Source organism: Phacochoerus africanus, chromosome 2, assembly GCF_016906955.1.
Source record: "Phacochoerus africanus isolate WHEZ1 chromosome 2, ROS_Pafr_v1, whole genome shotgun sequence".
Classification (NCBI taxonomy): Eukaryota; Metazoa; Chordata; class Mammalia; order Artiodactyla; family Suidae; genus Phacochoerus; species Phacochoerus africanus.
In genome coordinates, this window is record NC_062545.1 from 92,205,933 (window position 1) to 92,233,888 (window position 27,956).

At 43.7% G+C, this 27,956-nt stretch overlaps 1 protein-coding gene across 1 annotated transcript; it reads left to right on the forward strand.

Annotated features, from left to right (window-relative positions):
- Positions 1–22,892: 22,892 nt before the first annotated feature.
- EEF1A1 (eukaryotic translation elongation factor 1 alpha 1) lies at positions 22,893–26,092 on the forward strand. The gene is made up of 8 exons (XM_047763829.1): positions 22,893–23,025; positions 23,700–23,878; positions 24,074–24,253; positions 24,386–24,682; positions 24,766–24,916; positions 25,006–25,262; positions 25,345–25,579; positions 25,680–26,092. Exons 2-8 carry the CDS (start codon positions 23,735–23,737, stop codon positions 25,802–25,804), a joined length of 1,389 nt encoding a protein of 462 aa, XP_047619785.1. The 5' UTR covers positions 22,893–23,025; positions 23,700–23,734; the 3' UTR covers positions 25,805–26,092.
- Positions 26,093–27,956: the final 1,864 nt, after the last annotated feature.

Genomic DNA, 27,956 nt, shown 5'->3' on the forward strand with positions numbered 1-27,956 from the left:
CTATTTGACCCCATATGCCACAGGTGCAGCCCTAAAAAGAAAAAAAAAATCATGTGATATGTATGACTGATATGAATTTGTGTACATATAACATGCTTTTTTTAAAAAAAAATGTACTTATACGGGTTCCCATCATGGCTCAGTGGAAACAAATCTGACTAGCATCCATGAGGATGCAAGTTCTATCCCCGGACGGTTCAGTGGGTTAAGGATCTGGCATTGCCATGAGCTGTGGTGTTGGTCACAGATTTGGCTCAGATCCTGAGTTGCTGTGGCTGTGGTGTAGGCTGGCAGCAGTAGCTCCGATTTGACCCCTAGCCTGGGAACGTCTATATGCTGAGGGTGCGGCCCTAAAAAGACCAAAAAAAAAAAAAAAGTACTTATATAAAATATACAGGTATATTTGTTCTATACCTGAAACTAATACAATTAAAGGTCAACCACACTCAAATGAAATTTTTTTAAAATGTAATTTAAAATAAAGCTTCGCAGAGTTCCCATTGTGGTGCAGTGGAAACGAAACCGACTTGTATCCATGAGGACTCAGGTTCGATCCCTGGCCTCACTCAGTGGGCTAAGGATCTGGCTTACCCTGAGCTGTGGTGTAGATTGCAGACGTGGCTCAGATCCTGCGTTTCAGTGGTTGTGGTGTAGGTCAGCAGCTGCAGCTCTGATTCAACCTCTAGCCTGGGAACTTCCATATTCTGTGGGTGTGGCCCTAAAGAGTAAAAAAAAAACAAAAACAAAGAAACAAACAAAAAACGTCATGGAGCTAAAAACAAAAGGAAACAAAAAACATGGTCAGTCCAAAGTACGTTCAGACCATGGAATATTATTCAGTGCTAAAACAAAATGAGATATCAAGCCATGAAAGGAAATGGAGGAAATTTAACTGCATTTACCACTAAGTAAGTGAAAGAAGTCAATTGGAAAAGGCTACATACAGTGTGATTCCAAATGCTTTGGAAACAAAAAACTATGGAAACAATTAGAAAATCAGTGCTCCAGGGTTGGGAGGAAGGAGGAATGAATAGGTGGAGCATAGTGTGTTTTTAAGGCAGAGAAACTGCTCTGTATGATACCATGGTGATGGGAGTTCCCTGGTGGCTTAGCAGGTTAAGATCCAACACTGTCACTGCTATGACTCAAGTCACATTGGATTTAATCCCTGGCCCAGGAACTCCTGCCTGCCACAGGCACAGACCAAAAAAAAGATACCATAGGGATGGATGCCTGTCATTATACATGTGTTCAAATCCATAGCAGCTGCACTATGCAGAGTGAACCCCAATGTAAATGTGGGCTTTGGGTGATCATGATGTATCATTGTAGGTTCTGCAAGTGTAACAGTGCCCCACTCTAATGGGGGATGGTGATTCTGGGGGAAGATGCCCAAGTGTGAGTATATTTGAAATCTCTGTACTTTCTTCTCGATTTTGCTGTGAACCTGAACAAAATGCCTTTTGTGTGTGTATGTGTGTGTCTTTTTAGGGTTGCACCCTCGGCAGGTGGAAGTTCCCAGGCTAGGGGTCGAATCTACACCACAGCCGCAGCAATGCCAGATCTGAGCCTCATCGTAACCTACACCACAGCTCACAACACCACCAGACCCTTAACCCACTGAGAGAGGCCACGGATAGAACCTGCGTCCTCATGGATGCTAGTCAGGTTCATTTCCACTGAGCCACGACAGGAACGCCAACAAAATGCTTTTTAAAAATAGTAAAAAGAGGAGTTCCCGTTGTGATGCAGTGGTTAACGAATCCAACTAGGAACCATGAGGTTGCAGGTTCGATCCCTGGTCTTGCTCAGGGGGTTAAGGATCTGGCATTGCCATGAGCTGTGGTATAGGTCGCAGACACAGCTCGGATCCTGCCTTGCTATGGCTGTGGTGTAGGCCGGTGGCTATAGCTCCTATTCATCCCCAAGCCTGGGAACCTCCATATGCCTCAGGAAGTGGCCCTAGAAAAAAGGAAAAAAAAATAGTAAAAAGAAAAAAAGCATGGTCACATCACCCATCCAAGATGACACGTATATCAAGATAAACTGTATACAAACCTTAATAAAATCCAGCATGAAGTCCAATTTTGTAAACCCTACATTGTAGGTCTGTTGGTCAAGCCTGGCTGAAAGAGTCAAGGACAGAAAACATTTACAGAAAAGAAAATACTGCTGTGGAGTTCTTATTGTGGCTCAGTGGTAATAAACCTGGATAGTGTCCATGGGGACTCAGATTTCATTCCTGGCCTTAATCAATGGGTTATAAGATCTGGCATTACTCGGCTTGAATCTGGTGTTGCTGTGGCTGTGGTATAGGCCAGCAGCTCCAATTCGACCCCTAGTCTGGGAACTTCCATATGCAGTGAGCGAGGCCCTAAAAAATAAAAAAAGAAAATCCTGCTGTAACAGGAGAGCCTGGCTCTTAACGATAACTGCCTATATAAACAAGTATGGAATTCTCTAGAGTAAAAGAAGCCCGGGGTCTATGAGGCTGGTGTGAACATTTTCCCATCTTCTTATTCATCTCTAGAAGATCACCCTGTGATTGATTGGCTTCTAGCATTAAAGCAACCTTCTGTAATAAAAACTACTGTTTTGATCTGTGGAGTGTAAGGTGCTTCTCATTTTTCACTAAAATCATCACTTATAAATCCCAAAAAAGACAGCGTAGGAATAACCATATCCCAGAACAAGGCAACTACATTTAGTTGGGATCTATTGTTTCATGCAGATATTTGCATTTCAGTAATCTTGGATGTTGTTATAAAACATTGCTCTGATTCTCTACCAATAAGCTTTGCATTCTATCTGAGTAAAAATTTTCCTCCTGACTTCTAACTGGGCATTACAGAAGAAGAAACTCTATCCCTGTAAGAGTTTAACCTTGGACTTTTTTTTTTTTTTCAAACAAATTAGGCAAAATTTCCTTATGTGGAAATCTCTGTACTTTCCTCTCAATTTTGCTTGTGAAACTAAAACTGCTCTAAAACATAGTCTATTTAAAAAAAAAAAAATAGTCCTCAGATATTTAGCTGTCTTTCTTTTTTCTTTTTTTTTTTTTTTTGCTTTTTAGGCCTGCAAGTGCTACATGTGGAAGTTCCCAGGCTAGGGGTCAAATCAGAGCTGCACCTGCTGGCCTGCACCACAGCCACAGCAACTCGGGATCCCAGCTGCTTCTGTGACCTACACCATAGCTCACGGCAATGCTGGATCTTTAACCTACTGCGTGAAGCCAGGAATCAAACCCAAGTCCTCATGCATACTAGTCGGTTTCATTAACTGCTGAGCCACAACAGATCTTCCACAGTGTTTTAATTAGAGTCACTCACCTGGTGCCTGGATTTATCGAGGTTCAGGTTCTTTGTGTCTCAGCGCAGAAAGAATTCAGCAAGAAACAAAAGTGATAGGCAAGACATAGATTAAAATAGAATGCTTGTGAGAGATGCAAGCAGGCAGGCAAAGAAGCACTGCCCTGAGCATTAGGTGGGCTACATTTTTATAAACCAAGGAAAGTGGGGAGGGGGAAATGACCGCCTCTTCCTCTTTCTTAGAGTAGACATCATGCTTACATCATTAGCTCCTCCTTCGTGTCCAGTAACTATTTGACCCTATGAGGTCAAACTAGGACTGTCCTGCACTTACTCAAATCAGCAGAAGAGGGGTAACATATGCAGAAATGTGTCGAATCATCTCAAGTTTCCGTCTAATGAGGGTCTCCTACTTTGGAATGTCATCTTTCCCTTAAATTCCTGTCCTTGGCCCTAAGGATTATTGCCTTGCTGAACCTTAATGCAGGCCTCATTTTATCGTTCACTGAATGACCTGAGGCATATCTCATGCTTTTATTTATGGCTTTATTGTTAAGTAAGCCTGCATTATTCCGATGGCTTTCTTGAGCTATTATTAACTTATAGTGATCTCACAAAGTCCCCTAGGTTTCCGTCTCTATCTATGGTCCCCTCCTGGGACTTCTACAGCCACCTGTGTAACTATCCTGCTCCATTCCTATCACAATGACACATCACTATCATCCAAAGTTTACCCTTAATGGGTTCATTGGGGGTGGCACATCCACGGTATGCAGAATTTCGCAGGCCAGAGCTTGAATCTGTGCCTCAGCAGCGACCTGAGCCACTGAGTCCTTAAATGCTAGGCCACAGGGAACTCCTAATGTTCATTCTTGGTGTTGTACATTCTATAAGTTTGGACAAAATTATGACGATATATACCCAGAATCATATAGTATCATGGAGTAGTTTTTCTTCCTTAAAAAATCCTCCATCTGGAGATCTCATCGTAGCTCAGCAGTAACAAACCTGACTAGTATCCATGAGGATGAGGGTTTGATCCCTGGCCTGGCTCAGAGGGTTAAGGATCTGGCATTGCTATGAGCCTTGGTGTATGTTACAGATGTGGCTCAGATCTGACGTTGCTGTGGCTGTGGTGTAGCCTGGCAGCTGCAGATTTGATTCAATCCCTAGCTTGGGAACCTCCATATGCCGAGGGTGGGGCCCTAAAAAAAAAAATCCTCCATGTATTCATTCTTCCTGAAACTGCATGACTCTGATTAAGACTTGAACCCACAGGCTGGGACTTGAACCCAGCCAAAACCCAGATTGGGATTAAACATGCTGTCTTTTAACTAAAATCCCACTTCTGGTCTCAGAACTTACTGAAGTTCAGGTTCTTTATGTCTCAGAGCAGGAAGAATTCAGTGAGAGGCAAAGTGACAGGTAAGAAATAGATTTACTGAAAGGGACAGACAGAGAGTGGGCCATCTCAAAAGGTGTGAGAGCAGCCCTGAAATATGTTTTTGGGGGGGCTGGGTAATTTCATAGGTTAATGAGTGGGAGGATTATTCCAACTATTTCAGGGGGAGGGGCAGGGATTTCTAGGAATTGGGCCACTACCAACTTTTTTGCCTTTTAGGGTTGGCCTCAGAAGTGTCATGGTGGCTATAGGTGTGTCAGTTAGATGCTAATGTGTTACAATGAGGGTATAAGGAGGTGTGAGCTCCACTGGAAGTCGAGCCTTCCACCATCTTTTTTCTAACCCTAGTTAGACCTACTGCAGCCCTAGTTTGACCTCTAGCCTGGAACTTCCATGCGCTGCAGGTGTGGCCCTAAAAAGCAAAAAAAAAAAAAAATTATGTAGAGGAAACTGTCCTAGATTTGGGGGAAGCAGGATGAGTGGAATGGGCTGGGGGCACGATTCCCTAAAAAGGGGGCTGGGCTAAGACTGACCTAAAGGGAAGAGTTCACCCAGCAAACAGTTCCAGATATTGCTGCCCTGAAGAAATTTACAATCTAGGAGCAAGAGGGCCCTATAAGGAGTATTTTCAGAAATTCCCTAGTGGCTCAGTGGGTTAAGGATATGGCATTGTCACTGCTTTGGCTCTGGTTACAGCTGTGAGGGATTGATCCCTGACCTGGAAACTTCCACATGCCTCAGGCTCAGAAAAAAGAAAAGAGAGTACTTTCAATGTGGCAAATGATATGCAAACCCTTGCAGAAGGGGACAGAGAGGCACAGAGGAGGGCATTCAGTTTAGCCTGGGGATTCAGGAAGGACCTCTACAGGCTTTGTCCTCTCCCCGCTGCAGACTAGAAGCTGCTGTTTATGCCCCTCAGCCAAGATCATGGAGTCCCTGAATTCAGAAGCCCGATCAGCTCAAGGTTGCTCCAGCCCAGGCAATGCTCCCTCCACTCTGCAGCCTCCTCTCTGATGCCACAACACTTTGCTCATTTCTCCTATTTAGCATTGGCTTCATGCTCAGGGATTATATGACAATGCTTCCACAAATTTGTGGACAGTGTAAGTAATTTTTTTTTTTTATGGCTGCACCTGCAGCATATGGAAGTTCTCAGGCCAGGGATTGAATCCAGGTAATATTTATGACCTACACCACAGCTGCGGCAATGCCGGATCCTTTAACCCACTGCATCATGCTGCGGATTGAACCCATGGCTCCACAGTGACACGAGCTGATGCTGTTGGATTCTTAACCCTCTGTGCCACAGTGGGAACTCCCGTACATGTAATTTGGCTTAACTAAGCTTCCAACGGTATTACACGTGTCAAAAGTCATTTGGAAAATTATCATCACTTTTTAAAAACAGCATTATCTATGTGACTCTATAAAAGATTGTCAGCTTTTTCTCAAAAACAGCTAAGCAATAATGCTTAAAATTGGTTATCTGGGAATTCCCACTGTGGCTCAACGGTAACAAACCCAGCTAGCATCCAAGAAGACACATGTTCAATCCCTGGCCTTGCTCAGTGGGTTAGGGATCCAGCATTTCTGTGAGTTGTAGTGTAGGTCACAGATGTGGCTTAGATCCCACGTTGCTGTGGCTGTGGTGTAGGTGGGCAGCTATAGCTCCAATTTGATCCCTAGCCTGGGAACTTCCATACAATTCAGAGGCAGCCCTAAAGCAAAACAAAACAAAACAAAGTGGTTATCTGTTTGCTCATTTGTAAACTGAGGACCACCCCTTAGGGTAATGGTAAGGATTAAATTAACTAACATGCATAAACATTTAGAACATTTCCAGGAGAGGGATGAGCTCAGTAACTGCTGTGATTGCTGAATGAGGCGAGGATTGGGGGTGTGTGGAAGAAACGGGGATCAGTCTTTGATATCAATGAGCCCCCTCAGCCTTCACCAGTTCCTATTTGTAACTAAGCCAATACCAGTTATGGGTGTAATCAATGCCTCTTTCCAGGCCACATGAAATTGTCCTCCTCTATCTGACAAGCAGACATTATGCAGTGATGCCCCTCCCAGGGCCTGGGTGACCCCTCGCTCCTGGAGAACCTAAAACAATCAAACTCGAAAAAGACCAGAGCATATTATGATGGCTATTGGAAAACATATGAATTTGGGAATGATTTTTATTTATTTTTATTTTTTATTTTTTGTCTTTTGTCTTTTTAGGGCCAAACCCATGGCATATGGAGGTTCCCAGGCTAGGGGTCAAATCAGAGCTGCAGCTGCCACAGCAATGAGGGATCCAGGCTGCATCTTCGACCTACACCACAGCTCATGGCAACACCAGATCCTTAACCCACTGAGCAAGGCCAGGGATCAAACCCATGTCCTCATGGATACTAGCAGGGTTCATTAAACACTGAGCCATGACAGGAACTCCATGGGATGATTTTTAATATGAAAGGAAGAGTTTTCTGCTTAATTCTCAAACTGAAGACAGTGTACATGTGTCAGTAGAAGAAATTTATTTGGGGAGAAGCAGATGGGAGTCCCAGATTCCCTCATTATTACATTAATTCACTCCTTCAATTCAACAAATTTTTTGTTTGTTTCTTTTTTGGCTTTTTAGGGCCGCACCCCCAGCATATGGAAGTTCCCAGGCTAGGGGTCAAGTCGGAGCTGCAGCTGCCAGCCTACACCACAGCCACAGCAACTTGGGATCCAAGCCCCATCTTCAACCAACTCCACAGCTCACAGCAACACCAGATCCTTAACCTATGATTGGGGCAAGGGATTGAACCCTCGTCCTCATGGATCCTAGTTGGGTTACCACAGGAACTCTTCAAAGAGGATACGTTAATTAACTCTTGCCATCATTAATGATGATGTTGATAATCACCATTCATCACACTTTCTTTTGCTGTGTGCCTGGCTCTGTGCTAAGCATTTCCCAGTACATTATTTTATTTTATCCATTAAGTATTATACTCCTGTTGCAGGGGAAGGAACTAAAGTTTAATAAATAAGGAGTTCCCATTGTGGCTCAGTGGTTAATGAATCTGACTAGGAACCATGAGGTTTCGGGTTAGATCCCTGGCCTCGCTCAGTGGGTTAAAGATCCAGCATTGCCGTGAGCTGTGGTGTAGGTCGCAGACGTGGCTCGGATCCGTTGTTGCTGTGGCTCTGTCATAGACCGGTGGCTACAGCTCCGATTCGACCCCTAGCCTGGGAACCTCCATATGCCGTGAGAGCGGCCCTAGAAAAGGCAAAAAGACAAAAAAATAAAAATAAAAATAAATGAAGTTTAATAAATAAGAAACTTGCACAAGGATGCATAGTAAATGCCAAAGGCAAGAATAATTCTGGCATATTTGGCTCTAAAACCATGATTTCAAGCATGCTGATTGGTAAAAACATATCATTAGGGAGGATAATATTAGTAAATGGGATAATGCTTAAACATGGATGAGCCTGTTCAGAAAGAGACAATGGAGGTGCTCCCATCATGGCTCAGTGGTTAACGAACCTGAATAGGATCCATGAGGATGCGGGTTAAATTCCTGGCCTTCCTCAGTGGGTTAAGGATCCAGCGTTGCTGTGAGCTGTGGTGTAGGTCACAGATGCAGCTCAGATCCCGCATTGTTGTGGCTGTGGCTGTGGCCAGGAGCTGTAGCTCCGATTTGACCCCTAGACTGGGAACCTCCATATGCCACAGGTGTGGTCCTAAAATAGCAAAAAAAAAAAAAAAGAGAGAGAGAGAGACAATGGAATGACTGGAGTATATACTAAGTATTTATAAGAAAATGATAATTCCACAAAACAGTATTTGCCAAGTCCACTATAATCAATTATTTTTACCTGCTAAAATCTTGGGCAGAGTATAATTATTTCCTGTCTTGAAGGTATAGTGATTGATGGGAGCTCCCTTGTGGCTAGGTGGGTTAAGGATCTGGTGTTGTCATTGCAGTGACCTGGGTTGCTGCTGTGGCTGTGGTTGGACCCTGGCCTGGGAACTTCCAAATGCCATGGGCATGGTCAAAAAATTATATTGATTGAGACAGGCAAAGTTTGAAACTCATTTGCAGTGGGCCAAAATAAATGAAACCTGTTTACAATAATAATGTGGCAGTATTTTTATATTTACAATGTTTGCTTGGGGAGTTCCTGTCATGGGTCAGCAGTTAACAACCCGACTAGCATCCATGAGGATGCAGGTTCTATCCCTGGCCTCGCTCAGTGGGTCTTGTTTTGTTGGGTTTTTTCCAAATCCATTCTGACAAATTCTGCTTTGTAATTAGAATGCTTAGCCCGTTCACATTTACTGTTACTACTGGAATAGTTGGGTGTAGGTCTACCATTTCACTTTTTTTTTTTTGTCCCTTCTGCTTTAATTATTTATTTATTTATTTTTTTAGGGCTGCATCCACGGCATATGCAGGTTCCCAGGCTAGGAGTCGAATCAGATCTGCAGCTGCCAGCCTATACCACAGCCAGAGCCATGCAGGACCCCAGACGAATCAGTGACCTACACCACAGCTCGTGGCAATGCTGGATCCTTAACGCACTGAGCGAGGCCAGGGATTGAACCCACGTCCTCATGGATACTAGTCACATTTGTTACAGCTGAGCTGCTATGGGAACTCCTTGTCTTTTCTGCTTTTGTTCCTCTTCTTCTTTTGGGTTGTTTAGACATTCTTTAGAATTCCACATATCGAATAACTTTTTAGCTGTATCCTTTTGCATTATGTTTTTAGTGTTTGATTTAGGGGTTATGATACACATCTTTAACTTTTCACAATTTGCTTAAAATTAATATCAGCTTTTTGTACAAGTCTTGCAACTCTATTGGCCCATTCACCCTGCACACCTGTCCTTTAAGCTATAATTATACGCATTCACTCCACACATGTTATGAACCCTGTAAAACATTGCTATAATTTGGGCTTAAATAGTCATAAATTTTAAAGAAATTAGGAGAAAGGATAGCTTTTTATATTTACATAGATATTTATCATTTCCAGTTTATTCTTCCTTGAAGATTTTCTACAATTTTGTATTGTTTCTCTTCAGTTTGAGGATATTCTATAACATTTCTTGCAATGCAAGTCTGCTGGCAACATATTCTCTTGGTTTTATCTAAAAATGTATCTATTTTTCTTTCATTTTTTTGTTTATGTTTTATTTTCCTAATTTTAATATTTTGGCTGTGCCTGAGGCATGCAAAAGTTCCCAGACCAGAGATCGACCATGTAGCCTCATGAATACCAGTCCAGTTCCTTACCACTGACTCACAATGGGAATTGTAAATATGTTTACAACTGTATTTCTTTTTCTCCTTTTTAGGGCTGCACCTGTGGCATATGGAAGTTCCAAGGCTGGGGGTCGAATTGGAGCTACAGCTGCCAGCCTACACCACAGCAACAGCAACACCAGCTCTGAGCCACCTCTGTGACCTATACTGTAGCTTCTGGCAACACAGATCCTTAACCCACTGAGGGAGGCCAGGGATCAAACCCACGTCCTCAGTGATACTAGTCTGGTTCTTAACCCACTGAGCCACAAAGGGAACTTTTCCTAATTTTATTGAGGTTTGATTGTCATCGGATAAACTGCATACATTTAAAGTATGTGTTTTATCCCTGGCCCTGAGCAGTGGATTAAAGGATCTGGCATTGCTGCAGCTGCAGCATAGGGCACAGGTGTGGCTTATATTCAACTCCTGGCCAGAAACTACCATATGCTGCTGGTGCGGCCATAAAAAAGTAAGTAAGTAAATAAATAAATAAATAAAGTTACAATTGATAAGTTTTCTCATTTACATGCACCCATGAAACTAGTGCCACAATCAAGAAGGTAATGAACACGTGCACAGCAAAGGAAACCCTAAACAAAACAAAAAGACAACCCACAGAATGGGAGAAAATCTTTGCAAGTGAATCAACTGACAAGGGATTCATCTCCAAAATATATAAACACCTTCTGCAGCTCAATACCAAAAAAAACAAACAATCCCATCAAAAAATGGGCAGAAGATCTAAACAGGCAAGTCTCCAAAGAAGACATACAGACGGCCAAAACACACAAGAAAAGATGTTCAACATCACTAATTATTAGAGGAATGCAAGTCAAAACTACTATGAGGTACTATCTTACACCAGCCAGAGTGGCCATCATCAAAAAATCTACAAACAATAAATGCGAGAGAGGGTGTGGAGAAAAGGGAACCCTCTACACTGTTGGTGAGAATGTAAATTGGTGCAACCACTGTGGAAAACAGTATGGATATTCCTCAAAATGCTAAAAATAGAATTACCATTTGATCCAGTAATCCCACTCTTGGGCATCTATCCAGAGAAAACTGTGACTCAAAAATATGCCTGTATCCCAGTGTTCATTGTATCACTATACACAATAGCCAAGACATGGAAGCAACCTAAAAGCCCATCGACAGAGGAGTGAATCAAGAAGATGTGGTACAGGAGTTCCCGTCGTGGCGCAGGGGTTAACGAATCCGACTAGGAACCATGAGGTTGCGAGTTCGGTTCCTGCCCTTGCTCAGTGGGTTAACGATCTGGTGTTGCCGTGAGCTGTGGTGTAGGCTGCAGACGCGGCTCGGATCCCGCGTTGCTGTGGCTCTGGTGTCGGCCAGTGGCTACAGCTCCGATTCAACCCCTAGTCTGGGAACCTCCATATGCCGCGGAAGCGGCCCAAAGAAGTAGCAAAAAGACAAAAAAAAAAAAAAAAAGTGGTACATATACACAATGGAATATTACTTAACCATAAAAAGGAATGAAATAGTGGCATTTGTAACAACATGGATGGACCTAGAAATTATCATTAAGTGAAGTTAATCAGACAGTGAGACACAAAGTCATAGGCTATCACATGTGGAATCTAAAAAAAGGATACAATGAACTTCTTTGCAGAACAGATACTGACTCACAGACTTTAGAAAAACTTATGGTTTCCAAAGGAGACAGGTAGTGGGGGGAGGGATAGGCTAGGGGTTTGGGATGGAAATGCTGTAAAATTGGGTTGTAATGATCATTGTACAACTATAAATACAATAAAATTTATTGAGTTTAAAAAAATAAAATAGGAGTTCCTGTTGTGGCTCAGTGGAAATGAATCTGACTAGCATCCATGAGGATGTAGGTTCAAGCCCTGGCCTAGCTCAGTGGGTTAAGGATCTGGTATTTTGTGGCTGTGGTGTAAGGTCACAGACCCAGCTCTGATTCAATCCCTACCCCTACCCTTAGAACTTCCATATGCCATCAATGCAGCCCTAAAAAAAAAAAAAAAAGAAAAAAGATATGAACATATTCATCACTTTCAAAAGCTCCCTCACACCTCTTTGTAATCCCCTCCTTTCTCTCCTCCCCAGACCTGCATCCTTATTCCCCAGGAACCATTAAGGTGCTATCACCACAGATTAATGTTCATTTTTTTGGAATTTTATATCAATGAAGAATTATTCAATATGTATTCTTTTTGGTTTTTTTTGTATAGTTTCCTTAACCAGCACAATCATTTTGACTGTCATTCAAGTTGTCGCAGGTATCAATAGTTAGCTCCTTATTGCTGAATAGTTTTCTGTTGTATGGATACACCACTGTCTGCTTATCCAGTCACCTGGTTAATGGACCTTTGGGTTGCTTACAGTTTATGGTGATTACAAGCAAAGCTGCTGTGAAGATTTGGCCTCAAGTCTTTGTCTGATCATATGCTTTCATGTCTCTTGAGTAAGAGAAGTAGTCAAATGGTAGATGTACGTTTAACTTTTTTTTTAATCTTTTTAGGGCTGCACCCACAGCATAGGGAGGTTCCCAGGCTAGGGGGTAGAATCCGAGCTGTAGTTGCTGGCCTATGCCATAGCCACAACAACACGGGAACTGAGCTGTGCCTTCGACCTACACTACAGGTCACGGCTACACTGGATCCTTAACCCACTAAGCAAGGCCAGGGATTGAACCTGCATCCTCATGGATACTAGTCAGATTCATTTCCGCTGAGCCACAACGGGAACTCTGGGTAGATGCATGTTTAACTTTTTAAGAAACTGCTAAACTTTTTCCCTAGCATACTGTAGGGAAATTTTAAAGAGGCCCAATTGCTTGCCAGCTATGTGAGAGTATCAAAAACTTGGTAGTGTCAGACTTTTTAATTTTAACCATTTTAGTGGGTGTGTGATAATATCTTATTATGATTTTATCACCTTCATTCATGAAGGATACTTTCACTGGATATAGAATTTTGGGGTAACAGGTTTGATTTTTTTTTTCCCCTCAGCACTTTAAGATGAACAACATTTCAACTATTTCTTGGCTTCTGTATATCTCATGATTTGTCCACAGCCACTTTATTTTCTTTCATTTCATTCATTTATTTTTTTTTATTTTATTTTATTTTTGCCTTTTAGGGCCACATCTGTAGCATATGAAGGTTCCCAGGCTGGGGGTCGAATTGGAGCTACAGCTGCTGGCCTATACTGCAGCCACATCAACACAGGATCCGAGCTGCATCTCCAACCTATACCACTGCTCATGGCAATGCTGGATCCCCAACCCAATGAGGGAGGCCAGGTATCGAACCTGCATCCTCATGGATCTTAGTTGGATTCCTTTCCGCTACATCACAACTTCCCCTTGTCCACAGTCATTTTAATCATCACTCTCCTATGTGTTCTCCCTGCTTTCCTCTGAGCACATTCAGTTTTTATCTTAATCTTTGGTTTTCAGCAGTTTGTCCATGATATACCTAAGAAAGGTTTTACTGTCTTACTTGGGTTTCACTGAATGGAGTGACTCTGACCTTCACCAAATCTGGGAGGTGTCTGGCCATTATTTTCCATAACATATTAATTCATGTAGACTGAAAAAAAGCTGAGTAGTTCTACCTATAGCTTTGACATACTTTCTGCAACTAAAGCTGATGTGACAGTAAGAACCATCCTTATAGAAAAATATTTTTAAAAAACATTTTTTTAGTCACTTAGTCAATGATGGCTTAGGGAAGAGTCTCCTTCATCCATTCATTTAGTCATTTAATACATAGTTATTGTGCAGGTACTGTTTTAGGTGCTGCAGATAGAAAAATAAACAAAACAGACAAAAAGATAATCATTAACATTTAGAAAACATTAGGGACATTAAAATATATACTAACTTATGGAATTCTCATAACAACTCTACTAGTAACATTATTATCTTCATTTTACAGATGACACAGACTTAAAGAGGTTAAGTAATGCGTCGACAAGTCAAAGGTCACATAGCTGAGTAAATATCAGAGCTGGACTTTGAACCTAAGTAGTGGGGCTCTAGAATATGCTTTTTATTTTTAGGGCTGCACCTGAGGTATATGGAATTTCTCAGGCTGGGGGTTGAATCAGAGCTGCAGCTGCTGACCTACGCTACAACCACAGGGATGTAAGATCCGAGCCGTGTCTGCAAACTACACCACGGCTCACAGCAATGTTAGATCCTTAACCCACTGAGTGGGGCCAGGGACTGAACCCACATCCTCATAGATACTACTCAGGTTCTTAACCCACTGAGCCACGATGGGACTCCTAGAGTATGCTCGTTAAATCCCTACTACTTTACCACAGAAGGCATAAAATGGGGGCCATCTTTATGGGCAGCTGTTACCTTTATCCTTGTGAGCACAATGCAAATCACTCAGTCATTCTGACACCTATCCTTATCTGTAAACTTAGTGGGATTCACTAGATAGAAACTAAACTCTTTTCCAGCTTGGAGAGTTCATTATTGTAGACCTTGAAAGCAAAGGCTAGTGCAGCTTAACTGGAATTAATGAAATCACATCAGGAAACAAAACATGTAAAAGAAAGGATACTAGTAGTCATGCTGCTGTGGCTTCACAGGTGGCAGATATACAAATTTGTAGAGGGGTTGTTAACAGCTTTTAGTCACATGATGGCTTTGAGGTTTTTGTTTGTTTGTTTGTTTGTTTGTTTCATTTTGAGTGAGTGTGTTCTAAAAAAAAGATGATCTGGAGTTCCCTGATGGCACAGATCCAGCATTGTCACTGCCATGGTGTGGATTCAATCCCCGGCCTGGGAACTTCTGCATGTCATGAGTACAGCCAAAAAGGAAGAAAAAATATATAATAGCTTACCATAGTGGTCCTCCAGATATTAAGACCTGGTTTTCCTTTTTCATTGATGACTGTGTGACATGCTGTTTCCCTAACAATCATTACATGTAAAACACTTGGGTGTTTTTAAAAAATGAGTCTAGGAGTTCCCATTGTGGCTCAGTGGTAATGAACCCAACTAGTATCCATGAGGATGCAGGTTCAACCCCTGGTCTCACTCAGTGGGTTAAGAATCCAGCATTGCAGTGAGCTGCAGTCTTAGACCACAGATGAGGCTCAATCTTGCATTGCTGTGGCTGTGGTGTAGGCCAGCAGCTATAGCTCCAATTCGACCTTTAGCCTGGGAACTTCATGTGCCATGGGTATGGTCCTAAAAAGACAAAAAATTAAAAAATTAAAAATTTTAAAACAGTCTGAGAAATTCTTTTTGCAGCAAGAACTGCATTCCAACAGATATATGGGAAGCAGATCGTACTGGAAACACAGAGGAGATGACATAGCAGCAATTCAAAAGATGCTATATTGAAATATATTTTTTTAAAAAAGATGCAGGACATTTAGGAGTTCCCTAGTGCCTAATGGGTTGCAAATCCAGTGTTGTCATTGCTGTGGCAGGCTTCAAACCCTGGACTGGGCAGTTCTGCAGCCCCCCCCAAAAGATATAGGCCATTTAATATTGTTTGTTTGTTTTGGCTTGCCAGGGATGTAAACCTCACCATGGCAGTGAAGAGCCTACAGTGACAATGTTAGATTCTTAACCTTCTGCACCACAAGAGAACTCCCAGGACATTGAATCTTAGAAAGTGCAAGGATGTGGCAGATCTTTAGAATTGGGGATGACTACCTTTGATTTTTCAAAATCCTAGTTAAAAACAAACAACAACAAAAAAACCCCTGTTTTCCTGGAGTTCCTGTCGTGGTCCAGCGAAAACGAATCTGAATAGCATCCATGAGGACACAGGTTCAAACCCTGGCCTTGCTCAGTGGGTTAAAGATCCAATGTTGCCGTGAGCTGTGGTGTAGTTTGAAGACTTGGCTCGATCCCGAGTTGCTGTGGCTGTGGCAGAGGCCAGCAGCTACAGCTCTGATTCAACCCCTACACTGGGAACCTCCATATGCTCACAGGTGCTGCCATAAAAAGACAAAAAATGAAAAACATAAAAACTGTTTTCCTTAACATTTCTAATGTTACAGTATTTAAACCGTGGCATCTTTGGAGTTCCCACCATGGTGCATTGGGTTAAGGATCCAGAGTTGTCACAGCTGTGGCTTGGATTTGATCCCTGACCTAGGAACTTCCATATGCCAGGGGTGCAGCCAAAAAAGGGAGAAAAAAATGACATCTTTAAGATCCTGAAAATGGAGCTGGTAGGGAAATAAATAAGCAAACCTCAAATGCAGGGATATTAAACAGAGAGCTCAAAGCAAGGTCATTGTGGCATCTTCGTAAAGAAACTTGATTTTATGACAAGATTCCAGCTAATAAAGACTCTCAAATAACAAGAAAATAACAAGAAAAAAAAATAGAAAAACAAGCAACAATTAGGATTTGTTGGCCTAACCAGTTGCCAGGACTGGGTTAAGTACTTTATATTGACTGTCTTATTTAATCTTCACTGCAATTCTCCAGGGTAGATATTATTTATTTATTATCATTTGTACTTTATAGATATGAAAACTGAGGCTGAGAAAGGCTAAAGCACTTGCCAAACAACCTATCACCAACTGTGGTGGAGTCAACAGGGATTTGAGTGATGTTTTCTGGTTATATAGCTGCCGCACTTTGAAAGCACCATACAATATACATACCAGACAAAAACACACAAAAAGGAAAAACAGTCTGCCAGCTTTATTTTTATTTTTATTTTTTTTGTTTTTGTTTTTGTCTTTTTAGGGTCACACCTGAGGCATATGGAGGTTCCGAGGCTAGGGGTCAAACCGGAGCTGTAGCCACTGGCCTACACTACAACCACAGCAAAGGAGTGATCCAAGCCATGTCTCCGACCTACACCAAAGCCCATGGCAATGCCAGATTCTGAACCCACTGAATGAGGCCAGGGATTGAACCCGCATCCTCATGGATTCTACTCAGGTTCATTACCACTGAGTCATGATGGGAACTCCAGAGAGATCAGAAACTCAAGGAGGCCCTGAACTCGCCCAGGGCCACACATTCAGTAAGTAATGGACGTGAGACTTGGACCCAGGTGCATTTGTCTCTGAAGCCCGCAGGTTCTTTGGGTGGCTCAGCAAACACCCTGATAGACCTTTCTCTTTGTTCCTATATGTAGAGGAGCACAGCTAATAAGTAAAATTGCTGGGGAGTTCTCTTCATGGTGCAGCAGAAATGAATCCAACTAGGAACCATGAGGTTTCGCGTTTTATCCTTGGCCTTGCTCAGTGGGTTAAGGATCCGGTGTTGCTGTTAGCTGTGGTGAAGTTCGAAGACGAGGCTTGGATCTGGCGTTGCTGTGGCCCAGGAATAGGCTGGCAGCTACAGGTCTGATTAGACCCCTAGCCTGGGACCTCCACATGCCACAGCTGCAACCCTAAAAAGGAGAAAAATACAAAATAAAATAAAATAAAATAAATAAATAATATTGTTGGAAACAGACTCCAGTGTTCTTTCCATGTTACCTATAAAGACACAGAAATACTGGAGTTCCCATCGTGGCTCAGTGGAAATTAACCTGACTAGTATCCATGAGGATGCAGGTTCGATCCCTGGCCTGGCTCAGTGGGCTAGGAATCTGGCGTTGCTGTGAGCTGTGGTGTAAGTTGCAGATTTGGCTTGGATCCCACATTGCTGCGACTGTGGTGTAGGCCAGCAGCTACAGCTCTGATTTGACCCATAGCCTGAGAACGTCCATATGCCATGGGTGTGGCCTTAAGAAAAAGACCAAAGGGGGGGGGGAAAGAGCAAGAGAGTAACATTTCATTGTATAACTTCTGTATGATTTTTTGCTATGTACAAGTATTCCTGCTTCAAATTTTTTACAAATAAAAAAATACCAATGGAGTTCACATTGTGGCTCAGCAGTTAACAAATCTGACTAGTATCCATAAGGACTCAGATTCAATCCCTGGCCTCGCTCAGTAGATAAAGAATCCAGCATTGCCTCGAGCTGTGGTGTAGGTCACAGACAAGGCTCAGATCCTACGTTGCTGTGGCTGTGGTGTACGCCGGCAGCTGCAGCTCCGATTTGACTCCTAGCCTGGGAATCTCCATATGCTGTAGGTGTGGCCCTAAAAAGACCAAAAAAAAAAAAAGAAAAGAAAAGATACCAATGAGTTTATGTTCTCCACTGAGTTAAGTTAGCTTTCACAAGGCATACCAATTGAGGACAGGTGTTCCTCAAAAAACCTGTAGAAACAGTCTTAACTAGATAAGTGAATGCCCTGAATGTCTTCTCATTGCACATTAGAATTGTGGGAGGTGTTAAGTAGGAATATTGAACAGAACCATGTTAACAGATACACTGAAAGGCCAAGAATGCTGGCTATCACAGCTTGGTGAACAGCAGATCCTCCTCCTCTGACTCCAATACCACCTCTTTTTTTTTTTTTTTAGACCAGGCTACCTAGATCTGCTAGTAAAAGCTTGGAGTAGCTTTCCAGTCAGATTATGTGGGTTTCAGTGCTGCTCCACTGAGCCCCAACATACTTGCAGAAAAGATTTCCAATATGTATTAAGTGAAAAAAAGCAAAGTGAAATACTGTATTTCACCGCTTTTCTGCAAAAAAAAGTGAAACTTAAAAGAAAGAATTTATGTCTGCATTTGCTTTTGCATAAATTATCAATTGCCTACAGGACCTCCATCTGTAAAATATGGGTGCTGAGATTATGTTAAATACTGCAAATACTAGAACAGTGCCTGGCACCCTGAAGTACCATTTTATGTGGATTTCCAATCCAAATAATTCCCTGGCTCAATCACATTCTAAATACCCTTTTATAAATCATGTTCAATTGGCAGAGGCGAGATGAAAATGCAGCAAGCCACAGCAAAATGTAATTACTTAAAGCTGCTCTAAATTAGGTCCAAAGCAGAGTGATTAGCCAATACTGAAAAGATGCTAGGTGAACACAATTACTACAGAAATATCAAAGAACTATAACTGGTCTCCCTTTTACTAAGTAAATTTATTTAGTTATTGCCAAGATCCTTTTTCCCTCCTTTTAGGGAAAACAATGTATTTTAACAGCTTGCTACTCTAAATGGTATAAGCAACTTTAAAGAAAATCTTAAGCAAAACACAACCTTAGTGTGCGACCCCAAAACACATTAACAAGCCTCAACAAAGTTACTGTTACCGGTTTAACATCTAAAGTTAGAAAAAGGCATACTGTAACTGCTGTAACATCGTGGGGAAAAAATGCGCTAGAATTATACTCAAAACAGAGAGTCTGGGGGAAAGGTATCCTTTTTTTTAAAGAACAAGATTTGCTTCGTCTTTCAGAGGCCACGCCACGGTGACGGAAACCGTCCGGCACCCCAAGCCACGTGGGATTCTCGGCCTCCTCCCAGGCGTTTCCTTCCGCAGTCAGAGGACCGAAGCGAGTGACCTCCAGGAGGGGGCGGGAGGGGACTGGCAACCTTGGTCCCAGGGAGCGCAGCCCGCGCGTCCCCGAAGGCTCCGCAGACCCGCGGATGCCGGAGCGCGCGGGCGGCTGGAGGCGCGGGCGCGGGCCAGCCTGTGGGGCCCCGCCCTGCCCCCGCCGCCTTGATCCTCCTGCCTAGCTGCTAGGGTGCGCCCCCAGCCGCGCGGGCTTCCCCGGGACGCGCGTTCCCGCCTCCCTGAGAGCAGAAATGTGAACCCTGCGTGGAGAAGAGGCTTGCGGTCAGCGTCTAACCGAACTCACAGTATGGCTCGAGTTCCCTCCAGCCCCCCAAATCTCAGCCATTTTCGGAGCGTGAGCAAGACCACCCCAGTCCTTGGTGCCCAGCAGGTTACGTACATAAATCAAGGACTAATGCAGAATTTTGCTGTTCCATAGGTGCTATTGGAAAAGGATTCTCTATAAAGTATTTATGAAGTGTACATGCTCTTATCTGAAGGCGCAGGGCCTTGGGAACAACTTTTAATGAACTGGGCGTATTTTACAGAAATCATTTTTCTCACTTTTTCTAAACTAAAATTATACTCGATGCTTTTCTTTCTTACCAAAGTCCATTTTCATCGTGACTTTTCTTAGATTAGATGTTAACTACAATTCTGGATTCTATGTAAAACTTTGAAATATTCAACTTTTGTCTTTAGTCTTTGCTTCCTTCCCTTCTGTCACTAAATAACTTTTTTTTTTACCGTTTTCAAAATTTTCCCAATCCTAGGGTATTATGTCCAACAATGTACAAACCTAAACTACTGGAGGTATACGGAAAGAAAGCATGGTAACCAAACGGAAAATTTTAAATCTAGTGTGGCACTCTGATCTTAATCTGAAATAGCACTATGCAGTTAATATAACTGTGATAAACAAAATATGGCTAATTGTGGGAATCTAATTCCAAAGAGACTAGCCATTAATGTTTCCAAGGCAATAAATACAAACAAAGGTATTTGAATTATTCTATTGCTAGTGGTTAATTTTCACTGTTTTTTTTGGTTTTTTTTTTTTTTTGGTCTTTTTAGGGCCACACCCATGGCATGTGGAGGTTCCCAGGCTAGGGGTCCAATCAGAGCTGCAGCTGCTGGCCTGCACCACAGCCACACAGCCACAGCAACGCCAGATCTGAGCCGCACCTGCAACCTACACCACCGTTCATGGCAATGCCATATCCATAACCCACTGAGCGAGGCCGGGGATTGGACCTGCTTGCTCATGGATGCTGGTCAGACTCGTTTCCACTGAGCCATGATGGGAACTCTATTCTCACATCTTTATCTTATTACAAACATTGACTAGCATATCAAGATAATTTCATCCCACATATATATGATTGGGTAAGGGCACTAGGAAAATGAATTGTGAAAAAAAAGCTAGAAATATAGGCATTATTGAAAAGGCTTTCATTGCTAGAAAAAGATGTTACTATATTTCTAGAGAAACTTTACATGGCTTAGTTTCTTTCATGAAAACTATCTCAAAGTTCAAACAAGGATACGAACTTTTTTTTTTTTTTTTTTTGGCCTCACTTGCTGGCATATGGAACTTCCAAGGCCAGGGATCAAATCCCATCCCTGCAGCTGCAACCTACACCACAGCTGTGGCAACAGAAAGGTCCTTAACCCACTTTGCCACAGCAGGAACTCTTAAACCTGAATACAAACTCTTAAACCTGAATTTTTTTTATTTAGAAATTTACATCTTGGGAGTTCCCGTCATGGCGCAGTGGTTAACGACTCTGACTAGGAACCATGAGGTCGCGGGTTCGATCCCTGCCCTTGCTCAGTGGGTTAAGGATCCGCTGTTGCCGTGAGCTGTGGTGTAGGTCGCAGGTGCGGCTAGGATCCCGCGTTGCTGTGGCTCTGGCGTAGGCTGGCGGCTACAGCTCCGATTAGACCCCTAGCCTGGGAACCTCCCATATGCCGCGGGAGCGGCCCAAAAAATGGCAAAAAGACCAAAAAAAAAAAAAAAGAAATTTACATCTACAAAGAATGGTAAAACAAGATATAGGAAAGCTATTTCAGAAAACCTTTTAAAAAGAAAATAAGCAATTGGATGGTGAAAAGAAACTAAAAGGACTGGAAAAACTAGATTCTACAATGGAATAGAAAGTAAGGAAGCACCATACAAATTTGCTTTTAACTACTTCCCATTGCTCTATATATTAGTTTCCCTTTTCCAATTAGATTGTGGGTTTCTTCCCCCAAAGGAAGTATTTCTTTTGCATATGCTTCGGAGCCACTCTTAGCTCTGGGCACATAGTAGGTTCTCAAATATTTGTTGATAGATTGGCTCAAAAAGTTGCAGTAGTGCTCTACACGTGGAAGAAACAACGATCTAGTAATTAGCTCATTTGAAATAAAGGTTCCTCTTTCTTCAGGAATATTTCTGAATATCTGCCTGATTGCCAACCAAAAAGGCCTCATCTAGTCTTGCCCTGGATTTATGCCTAAAATGCAGTCACAATGGATAGGACGACAAAAGATGAAGCCGTTTATTCAAATGGGATAGGCCATTTTTGAGAAACAGTGATTTCACAGCAAACGTTGAAGTAGTAAATTGGGTGGATAAGCTTCCTGGCGCTGTAGATCTTAGTCTCTACTTGAGATGGTGTATAAGGACTGAACTCAAAAAATTCTTTTTAGGTTTTTCATGCTTGCAACCAGGAGTATACACTGGAAAAAAATGGTAACAGGAGGGTAGACACACAGGGTCTTAAACGTAATAAAATTAGGATTAGAAGTAAAGAAAACTGTAGTACTTAAGTCTATTCTAAACTCAAAAACTGGACGTCTGGAGTACCACATGGTGTGTAGAAGGAACTTAGATAAAAGAACTGAATGGAAAAAGCCAAGAGGTCAGCGCAGGAGCCTGTTCGCCAGGCTGTTGGTCAGCAAACTGAGCCACTCGCGGATTCTCGGCCCTGAAGACCGCCCCGAGGCTCCTGCCGCCGCGGTTCCCCGGCCTTTTACGCCTCCCTCTCCAGCCGGAAGGGGCGCGGACGGCAAGGGCGGTGGAGAAGCCCCGGCAGAGGAAGCGGCTCCAGGGGGTTAGTTCTTAACCTGCGAGACCGCAAGACTGACGACCCGTGGGGTACTGCCGGGTAAGGGCTCCCATCTCGGTCCAACTTTGCAGTTAAGCTAGGACCGGTTCAGGGAAGATTCTGGACGCCTCCCCGCCGCCCCACCCCCCAGCTGTGCGGAGAGTAATTCATACAAAAGGAGGACTCTCCTCAGCCAGGGAAATCCCAGGGACCGTCGATAAACTCCCACTAAACCTAGAACCGAGTGAACGCTCGACCCCGCCTCCCACCCACCAGCAGTCGTCATCCTCCTGGTTGAGAGGAGCATGCGCCGGGCGCCGTGTGCTCGTCAGTGGGCTGAGCGCACATCGCCCACGGTCCCCGAAGATGGGGGGAGGGGACGGCGGTGGAGCCGGTGCCGGGTGGAGGTGGCGCGGGGTAAACTGGGAAAGTGGTGTCGTGTGCTGGCTCCGCCCTTTTCCCCGAGGGTGGGGGAGGACCATATATAAGCGCCGTGGTCCCCGCGAACGTTCTTTTTCGCAACGGGTTTGCCGCCAGGACACAGGTGAGTGCGGGTGTGACCTCCGTGCGCATGGCCTCCGCCGGTGGCCACGGCCTTAGCGTGCCTCCCGGCCCCCCGCGCATAGAGGGCTCCGCGCCCCGGTCCTGATCCCGAGCTGCGGGCGGGGGGAGGTGGAGAACTCGAGGCCCTCCGCTCTCGCGGTCCCCTACCGCGTGCCCGGTGGCGGCCTGCTGGGGCGCCGTGGCCGCCGCGTGCGATCCGCGCCTTCGCGCCCGCCCCGTCTGTCTTCGCGCTCGAGTCCGGCCGGCAGCCGCGTGTTACTGCTAGGGCGGCCCAGCCGAGCCGCCCAAGGCGGCCTCCGTGCCCGGCGGTTCCGGGGCAGACGGCCGCGGCGGGGCGGGCGTCGGAGACCCAGCGCCCCGCCCGGGCGGGCTGCGAGCGCGGAAAGATGGCCGCTCCCGTTCTCAAGATGGAGGACGCGGACGGCGGGCGGCGCACAAAGGGCCGGGCGGTGCTGCCCGCGCCGCTTCCCGGGACTCGCGGCCCGGGTGGGGGAGGGGCTGGGCGCCGGGGCGGCCCTGTTCGCTGGGTGTAGGCCGGGCTAGGGCCCGCAGGGCGCCGGTGCTAATGCTCCCTGGAGTTTGTCCTTGGCTGTTGGGGTTGTGGCTGAGTCTCCGGTCGTCGGGACAGTAGTTTAAAGGTTTTTGTCGTCTTAGGTGTCGTGAAAGCCATCGCTAAAAGCTAAGCAAAAATGGGAAAGGAGAAGACTCACATCAACATCGTCGTCATCGGACACGTCGATTCGGGCAAGTCCACCACTACTGGCCATCTGATCTACAAATGCGGTGGGATCGACAAAAGAACCATCGAAAAGTTCGAAAAAGAGGCTGCCGAGGTCGGTAAAGTAACGTCAGCAAATTAAATGGTAGTTTTCTAAAACTAGTGTAGATCTGCCTTGAACTAGTACATTGCAAAGTTTGCTAAGTGGCTTAACTCCAGCCAAGTTTAGGAGATGGAAGTGAAACCTAGCATTGCTTCCAAGTGGGACTAAGGAGTTTAGTTACCGAGTAACCCTTCTTAATCCCTGCAGATGGGAAAGGGCTCCTTCAAGTATGCCTGGGTCTTGGACAAACTAAAGGCTGAACGTGAGCGTGGTATTACCATTGACATCTCCCTGTGGAAATTCGAGACCAGCAAGTACTACGTGACCATCATTGATGCTCCAGGACACAGAGACTTTATTAAGAACATGATTACAGGCACTTCCCAGGTTTGTAGGATTAAGAACTCCTGAGAGTAACATTTTGAGTTATCATCTATAAATATTGGCGAAACCATGGATCTGTCCTTTTTGGAGAGGTTTTAACAGGGTGTGGCCTTTTTTTTTTTTTTTCCCCTAAAGGCTGACTGTGCTGTCCTGATTGTTGCTGCTGGTGTTGGTGAATTCGAAGCAGGTATTTCCAAGAACGGGCAGACCCGTGAGCATGCTCTTCTGGCCTACACCCTGGGTGTGAAACAGCTCATTGTTGGCGTTAACAAAATGGATTCCACTGAGCCACCCTACAGCCAGAAGAGATATGAAGAGATTGTAAAGGAAGTCAGCACCTACATTAAGAAAATTGGCTACAACCCTGATACGGTAGCATTTGTGCCAATTTCTGGCTGGAATGGTGACAACATGCTGGAGCCAAGTGCTAACGTAAGTGGTTTTGATGAGTTCTCAAAATTTAAGTCTGGGAAGGGATAAGTTTGAAAACACTAATTGATGACCTTGTGTTTTAGATGCCTTGGTTCAAGGGATGGAAAGTCACCCGTAAAGATGGCAATGCCAGTGGAACCACACTGCTTGAAGCTCTGGATTGCATTCTACCACCAACTCGTCCAACTGACAAGCCCTTGCGTCTGCCCCTCCAGGACGTCTACAAAATTGGTGGTAAGTTGAACGTTACACTCAGCTGGTATGGGTTGCAGTGATGTTTGTCTTCATACGAGATAATTAATGCTGTGCTGTGAATACTTAAGGTATTGGTACAGTCCCTGTGGGCCGAGTGGAGACCGGTGTTCTCAAACCTGGCATGGTGGTCACCTTTGCTCCAGTCAATGTTACAACTGAAGTCAAGTCTGTTGAGATGCACCATGAGGCTTTGAGTGAAGCCCTTCCTGGGGACAACGTGGGCTTTAATGTCAAAAACGTGTCTGTCAAAGACGTTCGTCGTGGCAATGTGGCTGGTGACAGCAAAAATGACCCACCGATGGAAGCAGCTGGCTTTACAGCTCAGGTAACACTTCAGTGACAGGTTTTTAAACTGCCAGAACCTTAACTGTCTTTAAAATGTGCTAAATGCAAATTTTTTCCCTAAGGTGATTATCCTGAACCATCCTGGCCAGATCAGTGCTGGTTACGCACCTGTGCTGGATTGCCACACAGCTCACATTGCCTGCAAGTTTGCTGAACTGAAGGAGAAGATTGATCGTCGTTCTGGGAAAAAGCTGGAAGATGGCCCCAAATTCTTGAAATCTGGTGATGCTGCCATTGTCGATATGGTTCCTGGCAAGCCCATGTGTGTTGAGAGCTTCTCTGACTATCCTCCTCTGGGTAAGAGTCCCTTTTTAGTGTAATTAAGCTTCAGTAAAGATGGAAAAGCAGTTATGTAGAGAAAGTGTTTCTAATGGTGATTTAATTTTTGTTTTAATAGGCCGATTTGCTGTTCGTGACATGAGACAGACAGTTGCTGTGGGTGTCATCAAAGCTGTGGACAAGAAGGCAGCTGGAGCTGGCAAGGTCACCAAGTCTGCTCAGAAAGCTCAGAAGGCTAAATGAATATTATCCCCAATACCTGCCACCCCAGTCTTAATCAGCGGTGGAAGAACGGTCTCAGAACTGTTTGTCTCAATTGGCCATTTAAGTTTAATAGTAAAAGACTGGTTAATGATAACAATGCATCGTAAAACCTTCAGAAGGAAAGGAGAATGTTTTGTGGACCATTTGTTTTGTGTGTGGCAGTTTTTAAGTTATTAGTTTTTAAAATCAGTACTTTTTAATGGAAACAACTTGACCAAAAATCTGTCACAGAATTTTGAGACCCATTAAAAAAAGTTTAATGAGAAACCTGTGTGTTCTTTTGGTCAACAGTGTAACTTCCTATGAAGGTAAAGGCTGGTCATAACCTATTTCTAGTGTTACATAGAAACAAGATTTGTGGATTTTTTTTTTTTCTGGGTATGAGCTTCATGTTTCTCAAGACTGTCTACAGAGAACTCATCTGTTTAATTACAGAGCCAAGTGTTGACACAACACTTAAAAGGTTAGGATAGATAAGCAAACAATGACTTTATGTAAGCTAGGTTATAAGAACCTCAAATTGTGAAAGGTTATGTTGCATAAGACTATATAGTTTCATAAATTGAGTAAATATGTCAAAAGTTGTTTCCCAGTCATGGGGAATGTAGAATCACATTGACAGTACTGGAGTAATGTGAGGTTTCAATAGTATTGAGCTTTTGCCCTGCTAGGGCATCAAGAGTCTAGAAAAAGTAACATGCTGGAAGTGCACTTCCTGTTACTTACGTAGAAATTCTTAATAGAGATTTTTATCTAATGAACAAGGTTGGTGGAAGAGATTGCCATACTGAAGATTAAAGAAGCATTTTGAGGAACTATGGTGATAGAAGGGCCCTTTGCAGTTAAGTGTATGGTAGGGTGAAGAAGTTTGAAAACCGTATAAGTTAACAGCTGTTACAACATTGCTTGCTGGAAGGTCACAATCTGAAAATGGCTCGAAAAGGGTCATGGTTAATATTTTTGGGTGTTGACAACAACTGAGGGACCCGAGTTGGGGTAGTCTGAGTACACTTGTGTATTTGATGAAGCAGTCTATAATTCTGTGATATTGGCTTGGCTTTTCAGATTAAAGGGAAATTTACCCAGCTGGAAGCTTGGTGAAATCACCAGATGTATTCTATCTATAAGGCTTTTTTTGCTAATTTTGCTGAAGTGTCCAATTAAGTATGTAGATGAGAACTTTGCAGTTGGAAGATGTATTTTCCTTCGTTATCACTTAACCAAACATCCCTGAGGCCAGCTCCACTTTCTTAGCCTTTGGTTTGAAAAGACTGAAGATGGAGACAAAATGGCGTTAAGAATTGCTGGCTGTCAAGTGGAGCTGATGGAACAGCAAATCTGACAAAGCTGGAGGATTTTAAATCCAACCCCCGCCCTTAAACTACAGAAAGTAACTCAGTTCTGAAGGGGAGCAGGGCCACACAGAGTTGGTCTACATTGTCTATTATACCAGATTGTCTGGTTTGAGCACCACCTACTGGTCACTACAAAGTAGGTTAAAGTAACTTCTGTAGGTTCAGAATGAAGTGTCTTTGGTTTTTTGGGGGGGGGGGGCTCCTGAGGTTTTTTACACAAAGTTGCCTTTGCTTTTATTTGAATGATAAAATTTGCTTTATAAAACCGCTTGACCTTAAACTATATTTTAGATTGGCCAGCTGTTGAAATACAGTGTATAGGATGTATTAGAGATGTTGAAACTTGTACCCAGGAATTCTGGTGTGGTTTCAAGATAGGAAAATGGGAAAGGCATTCTGGATTAAGAGTTTTTAACACAGGTTGCCAGTAGTAATACATTTCTTATTTTTAAACTACTGTGATTACCAGAATAGGCAATCTTGAATAAATTCGGGCCAGATCTTGACAGTTACTTCATCCCATTTACAGAATTTACCTCCCAAATCTGGTGCATGAGCAGCTTAGCTGTCTGGACCAAGAGGGAGATAGATAAAATTTACTGTGAATTAATCAACTCATTCCCAAGAATCAATTCAGGTGAATAATTCCTTTGAAACTACCACAGACTCTACTTCCCCCCGCCCCCCAGCCCATGCACCCGGCCAGTGGTAGAACCCATGCCAGGGCAATGACAAGGCCTTAACTGTTTAGCCACCAGGGAATTCCCATAAGGCAT

Coding starts and splice junctions, on each gene's coding strand:
- EEF1A1 (XM_047763829.1), top strand. CDS start 23,735: ATGGGAAAGGAGAAGACTCACATCAACATCGTCGTCATCGGACACGTC. Junction 24,683..24,765: donor TGCTGGAGCCAAGTGCTAAC/GTAAGTGGTTTT, acceptor CTTGTGTTTTAG/ATGCCTTGGTTCAAGGGATG. Junction 24,917..25,005: donor GGACGTCTACAAAATTGGTG/GTAAGTTGAACG, acceptor TGAATACTTAAG/GTATTGGTACAGTCCCTGTG.